Source organism: Macaca nemestrina, chromosome 2, assembly GCF_043159975.1.
Source record: "Macaca nemestrina isolate mMacNem1 chromosome 2, mMacNem.hap1, whole genome shotgun sequence".
NCBI lineage: Eukaryota > Metazoa > Chordata > Mammalia > Primates > Cercopithecidae > Macaca > Macaca nemestrina.
In genome coordinates this window covers 12321977-12337391 of record NC_092126.1, presented here as the reverse complement: position 1 = coordinate 12337391, position 15415 = coordinate 12321977, and the positions used below count along the sequence as shown (strand labels likewise).

Here is a 15415-nt window from a genome sequence, read left to right as displayed (position 1 = left end):
TCTTGTGCCAGGATATCGCCACATCCATTGTTCATACTCAAGATAAATAAATGTAGGCTTAGTGAGGGTCAAAAGAAAATGGGGTGCCGTGGTTAGAAAAGCAAGAAATACCGCCTCAAGGAGGAGTAGGTGAGATGCAGTCTCTTGTTTGCTTTTCTTTTAGGTGAAATGTTAAGGCATATTCATAAAGGAGCAAACTCACATTTACATCCTAAAAAACATCAGGCTACAAGAATCTCATCTTGTTTTCCAAATGCCTCATCCAGTTTGAGAATGCCAAACATAATCTGTTTCAGATGCCTTTTTCCCTCCCTTTTCTCACTCCTCTTTTTAGTCCCTTTCTGTATTCCCTCCTCCTTTCCCTTTCTGGACCTGTCATTGCCCCATCCCACCATCAAGAAGTAGAATTTAAAAACTGTACTGTTAGAAGGAACCTCTTTCCCATCCCCCTGCCCAAAGGCAAAGGGAATAAGGGAAAGTAGTTACTGTCTGTCCAGATTTCTTTTCATACTATTTTGATAATGATAAATCATTTCCCTCTGCACTGGCAAGGCTTTGGACTCTGTGTTCTGTATACATCGCTTCTTCATTCATTTTCTTCAAGATTTTCTTTGCTAGCTTATTTTCTACTTACGTGCCATTGCAAGATACTTGTGGAGTGGCTGGAATAGGACAGTTTTTTAATTAGCATCATTAATGAATGTTCTTGAGGCGCTGAATGTGAAATACAGGGCTAAGCAAACATGTATATGATATGCTTCTTTTCCCAGAGGATTGCAACCTACCTAAGAAGCAGGAGCTAAGTAAGTAATAAAATGTGATTCAAGGTCATAAAGTGGGGAGTGCAAAGAATGAGGCATGGGCAGTAGCATATATTGGTTATTGACAGAGGCTTAACCACTGGTGAGCCTCTTGTATGTCCTACAAGAGAGATCTTAGCCTATCCTCACAGCTTTTGATGAAAATATTGTGCCAATTTTACAGATAAGAACAATGTGTAGAGATGGCCCCCCACACAATGTAATTTGCCAGATCCAGTGTGAGGGAAAAAAAATAATGAGTGGGCTAAACAATAGGAATTCAAGTCAGTGTGTTTGAGAGCCAGGGCCCAGCAGAGATTCTCAAAGTGTGGTACCCAGACCAGCAGCAGCAGCATCACCTGGGAACCTGTCAGAAATGCATATGTTTGAGCCCCAACCCAAACCTGCTCAATCAGAATCTAAGCATCTGGGCATTAAGGCTTAGCAATTCGTGTTTTAATAGGCCCCAGAGGTTATTTGGAGGCAGGTTAAAGTTGAGAACCATTGACCCAGGAACAATGTATTTCAGCTGAATGGGGAAGCAGGCAATCAGAGACAGGTGAGATGGTGAGGCTGGGTTGAGTGGCAAGCAGTGAGAATCCAAAGCTCTGAAATGGCAGCCTGCAGACCTGGTTGGGTGTGAATGGGCCTGCTATAGCACCCCTCAGTGAGTAGCCTGGTGTCCTGCTGAGGATAAAATGTGAGGACTATTCCAGGCTTTCTTAGACCAAGTGTTCCTGCTATCTCATTACTCCGAAAACAGGGATCCCTCTGCCTGAGAATTTAGATAGCTGGTTGTCCCTTGTGAGGGAGCTCCTCTGCAGCCTCAAGGGAACTTGAGAAAAGAGGTTTATGACCACTTAAAAATACTCATGGCTTCATTTAGGTGCTTGTAAAGCACTTTTAATCATGATGAAATGCAAGTATTGTCTTTGAATGCCTTGAGTGGAAAGGGAAAGTTAATGAGTGAATGATTTGAATCATTTCTCTTCTTACCCTGGAGCAAGCCATTAAAAGAATGAAACTTCTAGTCAAAATGGAAACAGCCTGCCCCAGAGGGATGATTGAAAGAGTCTTCAGGACAGGTATTTGTCCTTTAGTTTTATTTTCACTTTAATTATTATAAAATCTGATTTGAGTGTTGACCATAGCCTCCAGTTCCAGCCAGCCGAAAAGATAAGTACATTTGTATTTGTGTGGACAAGTCTGCAGACTTCTGATTGTTGTCTCAAGCCAGATAAAACAACCCTTTTAAATAACAGTTCCTCATAAGGTGAGATTAAAGATATTTCTTCTTGCTGTTACCAAGGAAAATCATGATCTAGTTGATTATGTAGATGAATAGAAAGTATCTCTTGGCTATTGCTTGGGGTTGTGACCCATCTGGTGCCCACACTCTTTACTTTGGGTAAATTTTTGCTGTGATATTGATGAAATTACAAAATAATGGAGAGTCAGAGGTCATGTTCCCCAACTCTAACTAGAATGAAAACTTTAAAAATGTTTAGTCCCAAATTCTCCTTGGAAAACATTGGTTACAGGTAAAATACATACATTTATATCAAACTTAGTTGTGTTGTTGTTTTCAATGAGCTATACATTAGATAACCTAGAACTAATCAATTGCTGTTGGGTTGTAATGAAATGTAAACAAGTGGGCCTTTTTTTTATGGCATTCTGAAATTTAAAACTGACTGATTATATCTACCTGAACCTTAAGGAAAAATCAGAGGAAACTTGATCCTGAAAACATTAGCACTTAGCATTTTGTACGTACATATGCTCAAATAGTATGTATCCATAGTATGGTAGAAAATATCTTACTGAAGCCTGTTTCACTCTCTTCATGGAAATTTCAGCTGATTGTCCATTTTAGTAAATAATATAGAGCATGTTATTCCTATCAACTGATCCTGTCAATTAATTTGCAGTGGAGAGTTTGTGGGACCATGGACTTCTGATTGATCTTTAACCAAATCTTCCCTGGCTTATTGCAATTCCATGTGGATCAAAAAACACTAATCATGTTCATCACATAAATAAGCACATATTTCCTTCAGGTTCTTCTCAGAAGTTATCTTGGGTAGCTTCTGTTGTCTTCCCAGAATTATGTTATAGCATTTGGTTATGACTCCTAATAAGCTCTCTGAGCTGTCTTGAGTCCTCAAGAAGAAAAAATCCAGGACGCTTTGCTGCTGGATCAAATAGGGTATATAGTAGGAGTAGGTGAAATAGAGAGCTACTAGATGATTCAGAGAGAAAGTTCAACTCTCTGTCATCCAAATCCCAGCGTTCTTGGTTGTATGCAACCATTGATGTTGAATGCGCTGTGAATTATGACAGGTTCATAGATTTTCTTACTCTTTCCCAGGTTTTTCATTTTTTAAATCTCTTCTTTTAAAATATACTGATTCTGACATCTATCACACATTAAAAGAGGAAGAAAAACAAAACTATAAAATCCCATCAACCCTATGCCTCCCTCTGGCTCTCTGCTCCTTTCTCTGCCCAGCATGGTGCTTCACTGCCAGGCTTCTCAAGCTTCTCAAAGGAATTCTTTTTCTTCCTGTCTGGCTGATGTACCCATCACTAGCCTTGCTTTTATTGAGGTCACTATTTTTTTTTGTTTGTTTTTGTTGTTGTTGTTGTTTTGTTTTGTTTTTAAGTAGGGTCTGTTTTCTTTTCTTCCTTGGCAGTTCTGCAACTGTGGTCATTGTCACATTTTTCTTTCTTGAAACACTCCCCTACTTCTTCTTCCTTGATACCATTCTCTTCTAGTTCTTCTCATTTTCCTACTACTCCTCATTCCCCTATCCAGATTTTATTTTCTCAGTCCAGTATTTGAATATGATTGTGCCTTACAACTCCATTTTGATAGTCTTCTCAATTGGTACCCACTCATAAATATATTGTCCTTAAGAGCAACTATGTCCTGATGACTTCCAAATCTATGCCTCTAAAACAGGCTGCTTGCCTGAGCTCCAAACCCCAGACATTTTGTTCGTGTGTTTACTGATCATCTCTATATACTTGTTCTTTCTGTATTTATAGCTAAGGCACTGCATTCCACTTCCTTACCCAAACTAGAACCTGGAATTTATTCTTTTTTTTTTTTTTTAATTTCTGTCACCCCCTCCTTGCAGCTCATAGATGCCAGTTTCTGACACTTCACATCTACATCTCTCTCTCTTTCTCTCTCTCTCTGATATGTCTCTTTTCTCTGTTGCTGCCACCCTTGTCTTAACTTCATGTGTTCATCATCCTTGCCCTAGATTATTGGTTTTGCTTTCCAGTAGACTTTCTACTGCCAGTTATACAACCCCATGTTGTCTCATGGAGAAGTTTTATGAAATGGCTGTTCATCATTTCATTGCTCTGCTTGTAAACCTTACATGGCACCTTAAGTCTTTCAGCATTAAATTCCAGTTTTATAGCATGCTTTTCAAGACTCTAGGATTTGAGCCTAGCTCCATTTCTATCCTCTACTTCCTCTGCCTGTTTCTAACCTATTGCTATGCCTGTATATTTACAATTCTCGAACATATTTTTTGTACCTTTGCTCTTTGCGCATGCTGGTCCTTATGTTTATGCCTCTTTTGTGCTGATTATTTCCACATTGCCCTACCCCATTAGCATATATCTGCTCATCTTCTAATGCTAGGTTCAATATGACCTCTTGGAAGCTTTCTACTGCATGCTTCTCTTATCCCTACACACAATAGAAGTAAATACTCTTTCTTCAGTGATTCTAGAGTTGAAGACAGGTGCCTATCCAAGTGTACTGCAAGATTCTGTTTATGGCCTGTCTCCACCATTTGTATAAGCTCTGTAAATGGCTTTTATGGTCATTCTTACACCAAATGGCAAGAGGAAATAGTCAATAACATTGTGGAAAAAAGAATCAAAGGGACGAAAATTTATGTGAACTGAAAATATGATTGCCTGACATTGAATATTAGGTCATTAGCATGCCAGAGCTATCTCACGCTGGCTCACAAGAGCCAACTGTTTAAAAATCAGGAATTTTGCCAACTGGTTGCTAAGCCCTTTGAGGCTTGAAAGTAGGCATGGTGGGAATATTTACACTAGGGAAATCAGCAAGCACCGCAAATTAGGGCTTTTGTTTTACAGGGAGACAGTTTTCCAGTAGACTACTGATATTCATGATTACAATGCAGTAAATTAATTCATGCTCATGTCCATCAACCATGTGATACCACCAGAAATCATAGATTCCTGTTTCTGACAGTTCATATCCTAAATAACTCTCTGCGCCTCTTCTTTCCATTCCTATGCCCTCTCCCTTAGTTCATGTCTTCATTGTCTTTGCCCTAAAAAACTACTGTTGCCTCCCAGTAGATGCTACCACTAGAACAATATTATTATTAAACCTACCACTAGAACAATCTTTGAGCAAGAGTCCTGCCAGTCTGTAATTGAAGAAGATAGTTATCATTGACTCCTTGGGAATAATAATGTATAATGCTTTATTATATAAAGAGGGCATTTTTAATTTATCATCAGTTGCTTATGAAATAATTTCTTTCTTTTTTTTTCAGTTGTAATGACAGGTGGATTTCTACAGATTGAATCTGTGGCCATAGTATTTACTTCAAGATAATTGGCCAAGGCTAGATTACATCCTGTAACCATGCAACAATGACAGTAATTTGATCACAATGATGTTGACCTCATGACTTTTGACTTCATAATTATCTTGCTATGGTCAGCTGGCCAACAGCACTTCATCAATGAAAATATCTACCAGGAGGAATATTATCATGGGGACAATTATTAGAGTCATCTCCATTTTGACTTTGCCCCAAGCTTGGTCTGGGGAAAAAGCTTCTTAATGTTGCCTCAGCAGTAGTTTGCTGCCTCTCAGCCTGGTTTTCAGTATATCCATAATTAACACGACGGCTAGAGGTGCAAGAATGCCACATTTTCTTCTAAGCCACGCAACCTCATTAAGAAAGTAAAACGTTTGTGAGTCTTTCATGCAGTCTTTCTCCCTCTGGGTTGTTGAAGCTCTCTGGATGTCAGCACAGCACTATGGGCCACGAAAGTTCAGAGAATTACTTCAATAATATGACAGCCTCTTCCATTTAAAATGGAATTCAATGCTGGCTTCCCTTGGAGGCATTCATTGAAATTCCATGCATGATCCATTCCTCTAGTCATTTAACAATGTGTCTCATGTTTGCCCTGATTTAAAAAAAGAAAGAAAGAAAGAAAACCAGCTTTGTATTTGTGATAACATGGATCAGGATAGTATAATTGCAGTGAAGAGGCCCCCGAGCCTGCAGTAATAGGATGGTTCATCTGATGTGTACTGCCATTAGAAAATGACCCATGCATGAATGTTCTCAGGGGACAGTAAAGAGGCTTTTAAGAATTACATTCTGTGTAGTATGAAAGCTAATGAGCAAAAGAGGAAGTATGAAGAAAAACTACTGCTTCAGGAAGCATAGTTCCACTTAGGGCCTGTCACAGCTCCCCTCAAATTCATTTGGATAGACTGGTCATTACTAGGATGACTACTGCATTACCCCCATGTCCATGCACACTCCCTACAGGTCATCCTGTACCAAGTTCCTAAGGAATTAAAACCAGTGGACAATAAATGGTGAGGAAAATAAAGAGGATGGATACAGCAACTGCCAATAAATAAGGTAAAAAAAGACATTTATGTCAAAGATTAAAGAAGTCATAATGAACTTTAGCAAAAAAGAAAGACAAAGAGAAAAAAGCAATTTCTTGTACATCGTCTTTAAAAAATATTTCAGGACCACATTATGCTATTTTACTTCATGTATATGAACAGAACAGTACCTAATTATGATTTTAAGAGTATATATTTTAACCGTATCTTAATTTTTAAACATATTTAAAAATAATATCTTCCAGTCTAGTCTGTATTGCTTTCTTATTTTAAAGCTTTTACCTGGCCAGTTGTGGTGGCTCACACCTATAATCCCAGCACTTTGGGAGGCCAAGGCAGGCAGATCATGAATTCAAGAGATTGAGACCATCCTGGCCAACATGGTGAAACTCCGTCTCTACTAAAAATACAAAAATTAGCTGGGTGTGGTGGTGCATGCCTGTTTTCCCAGCTACTTGGGAGGCTGAGGCAGAAGCAGGAAAATCATTTGAACCCGAGAGGCAGAGGTTGCAGTGAATTGAGATCGTGCCACTGCACTCCAGCTGTGCGACAGAGTGAGACTCCATCTCAAAAAAAAAAAAAAAAAAAAAAAAAAGGCTCCACTTAGGGTTTTAGATTACGTAAATTGGGAGGAGTTTGGCATATAGGCAAAAGAAAGAGTCACACCTTATTTGTCAAAATTAACAAACTGTGACAAACCAAATGGTTTGCCAGACCACTTGGTCTACATTGTAATTCCTTGGATTTATCTCCTGGGGTTTGAATTAGAGTAAGATAGAGTCTATAAAGGCCAGTAAAATTGATGCCTTCCTTGTGCCCAAGGACCCCTGGCTTTGACAGGCTTCATTGTGAGTGAAACTGTGGAGGCTCTCTTCGGCTTTACATGAGGGAGAAGTTGCAGGCAGGAACACCCATAACCCCAAAATTCACCTTTCTGAGGCAAGGCAATGACTCCTCTTTCACAAAACCGTAGCAATACTAAAATATCAAGCTGTGTATCTGTTTTCTCCACCTAAGACTACCATGAACACCACAAGGTTATCAATAGATGAAGCTAGAAAATATTTCTGTCTTAAAGGTGATGTGCCCCAGTAATGAAATGAGACAGGAAAAAAATCTATAGCGTTCACAGAATTAGAAAGTAGACTGATAGTAGTCTATGAATTCCAAAAGTACAGCCATCTCCAAGTGGCCTAAGGGGTCTTTATTTCTCCAAGCCTTCATCTGATATCCCAGGTTGTTAGGCAGAGTCCCTGTGTACCTTCTTTTTTTAAACCTGTTTTTATCTTTCAAATAATATAAATACTATTCTTGTTTTTAAAGGCCAAGTTACTTTCCCAGAGGCAGTCACTAGCCTGGAACAGTCAAATCATTGAATTGATCGTATATTTAATGTGGAATTAAGCTATTTGCATATTTCAAGATTTTAAGATTATTTCGAGAAAACAAGCCAGAATAAATATAGTCTCTTCAAAGATTGTGAGGAAAGCCATTATTTGAAATGGTCCTAGTAATTAAAAACTATAGTATCACTGACTGGAAATGAAGTAAATGAAGGGACGAGAGAGAATCTGTTTGAATAGCCCCACCCGTACCTCACCCCTCAACTGTCTACCTTGTGTTTCGCTCTCTAAGTAACAAGCCTTCAAACTGTTATTGAGTGATATGAGTTAATTCTGACAGGTAATCATGTTTTACCTTTAATTTATCTTGTTTTTCTTTATTTGATATTAATAAAATCTTGTTCACCAAACTGTGGAGCATAATTCTTATCTTTTTTACTTAATTGTTTTAAATGTTGAGAAAGCAATGTAATAAGCAGTCAATGAATACTTACCACATAAAAGGGATGATGTGAGGGCTATGTGAACTAGCAGAATGTATAAATAAATGGTACTACAATTTAGCACAGAAAAGCAAGGATGCCAAAGTCAGAAAACCACCATTTAAATTTTAGCTACAATTCTTCGTAATAGCTGTGTGACCTTGGCAAGTTACTATATCCTCCTAAGTCACAGTTTTCTCTTCTGCAAGTGGAGTTTAGTAATATTGACTGCCTTCTAGGATTGTCGTAACAAGGGCTTAATTCGCTGTTTGGCTTAGAGTAAGTGATCAACAAATATAGCTAGTTTATAATGGAAAATCCTCAAAGAAGATGAAGTGCGGAAGAATTGACATGAAGCCAAGAAAACAGCCCCAGGCAGATATTATAAAGTGGCCAAATGCACAAACTTTAAAACCGCAGCTGAAGGACAGGGCTTTTCTGGATAAGCAGTTTTCTTCTTCATATTCTTCACCAGCTATACCATTAAGCTAAGCTACTGTAATTCTACCTCACACCACGTACAAAGAGCAGAGTTTGATTCAGAATCAAGGCTCTTGCTGGTTCCTTTGAAATTTGGAGAAATATTCATATCTTGTCTTCAAGAGAAGTAATTTTTATATGAAGCAGCTTGCTAAGTCGAATCGTTTGAAAAGGCATTCTACCATATTAAGATTACTTCGTTTAATAAACACATGTATATCACGCTTCTTGGGTGGATTAGGAGAGGCTGTGAGAATTGGCCAGCTTCTGAAGAAATGTGCTTGGTATAGAAATTTGCCCTCTTCACTATACTCCCTTTCCTGTTTCAACCTCCATAACTAACAGTAGGCATGATAGAAATGCAGAGATAGACACTACTATTGTGTCTGTCATTTCATTCATTTCCAAAATATTGAAACTGTAAAAAACTACTCAAGTAAGAGTTAAAATCATATCAGTCACAACCATGCCAATCTACAATCCCTAATCAATTTACATTCTAATTGTTCATAATTGTGCTACATGAAGATAAATGTTTTCTTGACTGAATATTAACAAAATGCCCTCAAACTACAAATAGTATGCAACTGTTGTATTTTAGTAGAAAACCTATTCCATTTTCAGATTGATACAATGCAGACATTTTAAATCTTATAAACTCCTCGATCTTTGCCAAGTGCGTTGTTTTATTTGCTAGGAGGCATTTGTCCATTCCTAACCTTTTTACCTCCAGAAAATAGATGACACATGTGACTTGAAAATTGAATCGATCTTGACTGAAAAAGAAATAATAAAAGTAGCTAATGTCTTTGTCATCTCTAGCAAGCCTACAGGGCAGATACTGTTGCTGCTTCAGTTTTGTAAGATGCATTATATCTTGCTAATCCTCAATAAATATGAAAAAGTGATCATTTCACAGCTAAGAATTGACAAACTGGAACACATTTCTCATTTGAATAGACAAGATAAGCAGTTCCCACCAGTGCTGCCATCTCTGCCTTCGGGTGTGTTGTGTCCCAGGCAGGCACTGTCGGTTCATTCGTAGGTCACTGCTGTTTTATTTCTATTTGTCTGTTTCTGGACCAGAACTCAGATTTTCATCCAGACAGCTGCCTGTCTTAAAGACCATTCTGCGATCTACCTTCTGTGACATAATTTAAAGAAATGAGTAACCCCAATTAAACCATTGCAGGTGTAAATTTCTTGCCTGGAGAGAGAATTGAGAAATAAATGGGATTCATGAATACAAATTGGGCTCTCCTTACACTCAAGTTTTCATTTTGAAATGGTAAAGTATTCACTCCCCACATAAATCTGCATTTGCCTTAAGTGTGTTTACCATGGGAACCCCAATGTAGAGCTGGTAGCCCATTGCTATGCATAACTGAATATTAAAGTTTACAAATCATCAGGCAGAGGAGGCCTGCAGAAGGAGATGCTGCGGCAGGGCAGCTGCATCTGGGCTGGCAGCAAAGATGAATCCTGCTGTCACAGGCTCTGCACCTTTACTGGGTTGGGGCCACCCAACCTGCCCACTCTTTTTCTCTCCTTAAATATTATTTGATATTAAGGATTGCTTCCTCTTCCAACCAAGACATCCTGTTTCTGAATGTCTTAACAGCTCTATTATTTTCCCTTCACCCAGTTTTGGTTTAGAAGGTGGTGTGTTAAATGAATCTCATAGGCCACCTAATTTATTTTGAAACAAATGCCGCTGTGAAAGGATGGAAGGATTCAATAAGGAAATACATAAATAATTTTCAGACACTAAGCAACCCTCTCCTCTTTCCCCCACTTTCTTCTTCTCCTTCCCTCCCTTCCTCTCCATATTTTGTTGTTGTTGTTGTTGTTGTTTGTTTACATTGTAACTGTATCTATTCTGTGAAGATCCATTGAGGCCAATTGGCTTTTCAGTGTATAAACAAATATAATCCAAAGTACTAAATGGCACTCCTCTCATTTTCAACTTGTGCTTTCAATCTTCAGCCAGAAGTAAGGCCCTATTATATTCACAATTATATGGACTTGAGAATGAGTGTACATTGCCTGCCCTTTGCTATAGAACTAAATCAGAAGGAAGTCTGTTGGTTATAAGTTTTCTATGATCGTCCCAAGTTATTTTCTTATGTATATAATAATTCATGCTACAAAGAGCTTGATGTGGTTTGGAATAATGTCATAATAAAATGGTAAAATAGCCTTGGAATTGTTCAGGGCAATTGGATGTATGAATCACAATGGGAGACCTAGACAATGAAAAACAATCGAAAACAATTTTCTACAATTAATGTCAAAAGAATTGTCTCTCACGTCTCTCTGCAAATGAGAACAGAGAAGTAGAAGTAGTGAAAATTGTAATGTGGGATTAATCGCATTTCTTGTTCCCAGATCTGATGGGTTTTCCTTATTGTACAGATTTCAAACACTGTAGCTATGCAGAACTCTGAGCTGATCTTATTAGTCTTAAATGGACCTGCCAAGCATATTAAAGGAAGGTTCTGACTGTCTACTGTGGACAGAATGTAGCTCAAGGAAATGTGGTCACTACCCTTAATTATATTCATAATATGTGGTGTATTTACAATAATTTAAAATAATTCAGTAAATTGAAACCATTATGAAGATGATTTACGGTGAGTAATAAGAATGTAAAACAATGGGACACATAAGGAAGGTCAAAGGGTAGCTTTTTAGATTACACACTGGTTCTGCTCGCCAATTGTAGGCATAGGTCAGACCTCCCAAATTGGCCTTTTCCCAAGCTTGCTCTCCGGTTCTCCAAACTGAGGATGCCTTGCTTCTATCTCATTTGATGAACTGAGCCAATCTCCTCATTCAGTGACTATTTGCAAGCCAAATTTTCATAATATTTCTGAAATGAATGAAGATACATTTTGTATATCCAAGGATAGTTAAGTGTTGTCTTCTATAAAGACTATAATATAATGTGGTCCTTTAATATAAAGACTCTCAGAGGCACTCAATATATAGATTATTAACGATGCATATTGATTAGTTAGTTTTTAACTTTCGGCTTCAATTTTCAAAATCCTATTGTGAAAGTTAGTTCATATTTGTGTTAAGAAAATCTAGGATCTTAAAGATTCTTTTCTGTCAGAGAACTGTATTATGATAGCAGTTCCACTTACTCTCAGGTACTCTACAGGGTTAATAATGTGAGCTCTGGAAGGAACTTATTATACAGCATAAAGTGAATCTCTTTCATTTCTCCACCATTGTGTCATTTTCACCTAAATCATAACTTTCTACCCAGCATTTACAAGAGCAATCCACAGGCTTCCTTTATAAGGATGCATTTGAAACCACTCATTGAAGTGAGGATTTAAATAACCGGAATAAATCAATTCTGGCCTACTTAAAAAAAAAAAAAAATGAAAGCTAACAAACTGACCCACCCAGAAAGACACGAACAGATAAATTTTTGAATATTGTATTCTGTATTATCTATTATATGTATTAATACTTGGTCACATATTGGAGTGTTTTACCAAAAGATTCTCTCAGAAGCTAGTGGCGAAACAGAATAAAAGTATGACATGCGTTCCGCTTGCTGTTGCCTTTTTGTCTAAGGCAGTGGTTATTGTGAATTCCTCAGGGTAGCGAATCATGTGGTTCACTAGGACATGAAAAAGTAGAATTCATCCAAAGTTTGATGGTCTCTATGTGTCAAATGCGATTGTTTGGGAAAAGAGGATAGTAAAGGAATGAGTCAATTTAATTTTAAAATAACTTGATAATCTGTTAATTCTCCAAATATCCTCAAAACCAAAGAAAAAGCCAAATATGAAAGGTGTAATTTATAGTAGTCAATTGGTATAAGTAGAGTCTTCTGTTTTTGTGTCATGAAAAATTTATCATTGTCACATGTGTTTAATAGACCATTCTGCATAACAATAGAAATTTCAGTTAATTTTTAAAGCCATAATCTTGTTCACTCTTAGAAGTAAAAAAAATGAAAGAAAGAAAGAAAGAAAGAAAGAAAGAAAGAAAGAAAGAAAGAAAGAAAGAAAGAAAGAAAGCAAGCAAGCATTCTTATGGAATAAACATCTGATAACACATTCTGAATGTGGAGATTGAGATGTCTGAAGGCTGCCTTTTGAACTAGTACTTTTACCCCATGAAACATCTCTGTGTTCTTTCTGGCACAACCAGTTCAAAAGATCTCTTTTCTTCACAGGTTACCAGCCAGTCTTGTCTGGTCAACAGGGATTCCAAGGCCTAATAGGAGTGCAGCAGCCACCTCAGAGTCAGAACGTGATGAATAACCAACAAGGAACTCCGGTGCAAAGCGTGATGGTTTCCTACCCAACCATGTCTTCTTATCAGGTGCTCATAAACAGCTTGGAAAATTGTGTTATAAAGTAGCATTTGTCAAAGTGGAAGCTGTGGATATGTCCCTGGTTTGGGTGGCTGGCTGGGTAGTGGGTTCTTGGCCCATAACTGTTGATAATTTACTTTGAATCAAGATTATAATAGAAAGTAGAAAATGCAAAAGATATGCTTCTATCACTACTGTGGCTTTTGAATGCTCTGCTAAATTTATTTCCGTATAACTTCATATTCATGGAAGAAAATGCATTAGTCTACAGTTTTATTCATAAAGATCTTTGGAAATTTTATTGCATTTTGCTTATTGGTAGAAAGTCTTCATGACAAATTCCCATTCATTTTTGTACACATCCAAATAAACTTCATTTTTCCATAAATTTAAGTTATAAGAGATTTTAATATGGCATCTCAGATTCATTTAAAGGGCATTTTTGGAGCCTAACAACTGCATTCTCTGGACTAAACCCAAGTTAAGCATTTTTAAAGTGTTATATATCCTTTTGTGCTGTATATTATGAAATACCCCAGAAGTAGAAATAAAGAGTTAGTGAAATGGTATAATAATTAAATTTAACTGTACCAGGTGCTTCTGACCCTAAAGGACCTATCCTAGGACCCCTACCCTACTATTCTGATTCACGTTGCATTGACTTCTACCTGTAGCTCCACAATAAGTGTTCTCTAAAGTTGCAGGTTGAGAGTATAGTGGGTGCCCAGGACAAAAGCCCTTTGTACTATGGAGGGCTCCAGGACACTTTGCATAAAATCGGAAAGGGTGCATGGCTTTTCAAACTGAGAGAAACCCAGAGTGGAAGATCTAGACTATAGTTTCTAGAGGTCATGGAGAGAGAAGGGAAGTCAGAACTAACACCTTCTGAGCATCTGCTGCATTCCAGGCAGTGTGCCAGGCCCTGTACACCATCCTTTCAATCCTTTCAATGGCACTTTGAAGCATGTATGTCATTATCGCAATGGACTAGGGAATCAGAGGGGCTAAGTGACTTTCCTAATGTGAAACAACCAATAAATGGCAGAGTTGGAATTGATGACCTGTTAGGTCTAACTCAAAAGCTTGAATATTTTTCATGACACCATGTTGTTTATTGTACAGACCAAAAGTAGCCTCTTCATACAGGGTTCTTGCTTGTGTCTTTTTACAGGTGCCAATGACCCAGGGTTCTCAAGGACTGCCCCAGCAGTCATACCAACAGCCAATCATGCTACCTAACCAGGCAGGTCAAGGGTCACTCCCAGCCACTGGAATGCCTGTTTACTGTAATGTCACACCGCCCACCCCTCAGAACAACCTTAGGCTGATTGGCCCACACTGCCCCTCCAGCACTGTCCCAGTGATGTCGGCTAGCTGCAGGACAAACTGTGCGAGTATGAGCAATGCCGGTTGGCAGGTCAAATTCTGAGAGCTCTGGTTGTGGTACATTTCTTCAGATATTTCTCATGGCCTTTGATGGAAGAGGAACAAGGTGGGAAAACTGGCTGAGGACTTAATTATTCACTCAACACTCAAATGATTGCTGCTGGTATTCTGTAAAAAAATAAACAAAGACTAATATACACGTTAGCTGGTTAATGGTGCATATTTCTGTCATGTCTGCTAGGTATGCCTTTATAGCTTAGCTAGTGACATGAATTCATCAAGGTAAGATTTTCTCCTACCACTGAATACCACTGTGTAGATTATAATATCCCTAATTTGGATTAGTTTTGTACTTTGTGTTGAGTTTGTGATGCTAAAAGTATTTAAAAATTATATACTAAATCACATTGTACCAAAGCTGTAATGGAAAAGAAAAGAAGAACTGATGAATTGAAGGAATAATTTATATACATTATAGAGTTTTCTTTTTTAATGGATATATACTGTATTGTAGTGTTTAATCATAATAAAACTATTTGACCTTATGGAGGAAGGTCATGTTTTTACCACCAGTTTGGTTCACTATGTCTTCCAATGTGTGTTTTTTCATGTGTCACTGTATTCCTTTCAAACACTATCTCATGAATACTGCATGGAAAAGGTTTTTCAAGTATTTATAAGTAAACTGCCATCACATGGGGATATGCCGTAGCAAAGACTTAACCAACTGTAGTTTATTGTCGTAATACTAAAGGGTCCTGAAAATAAGATGGCATCCATTTCATTCATTCATGAGGTTTGCAATTTTAAAGTACATACCTTCCTATTAATTATAGGACTATTAAAAGCATGTAGTTACACTTCACTAACTAGGAAAACCTGTGTATCTTCGTTAACAACAGTCCTATACCAAACCCTGTTTT

The 15415-nt window shown here is 37.8% G+C and overlaps 1 protein-coding gene across 46 annotated transcripts in view; it reads left to right on the top strand.

The window, feature by feature from the left end:
- LOC105470906 (cAMP regulated phosphoprotein 21) overlaps positions 1-15064 on the top strand; it is a 156754-nt gene extending 141690 nt beyond the window's left edge. For all 46 annotated transcript variants that reach the window (XM_071090707.1, XM_071090688.1, XM_011723207.3 and 43 more), the window contains 2 exons: positions 12966-13114; positions 14278-15064. In XM_071090707.1, the coding sequence (XP_070946808.1) occupies positions 12966-13114; positions 14278-14535 (407 nt within the window). In that variant the 3' untranslated portion in view covers positions 14536-15064. The remainder of the gene's footprint in view (positions 1-12965; positions 13115-14277) is intronic.
- Positions 15065-15415: the final 351 nt, after the last annotated feature.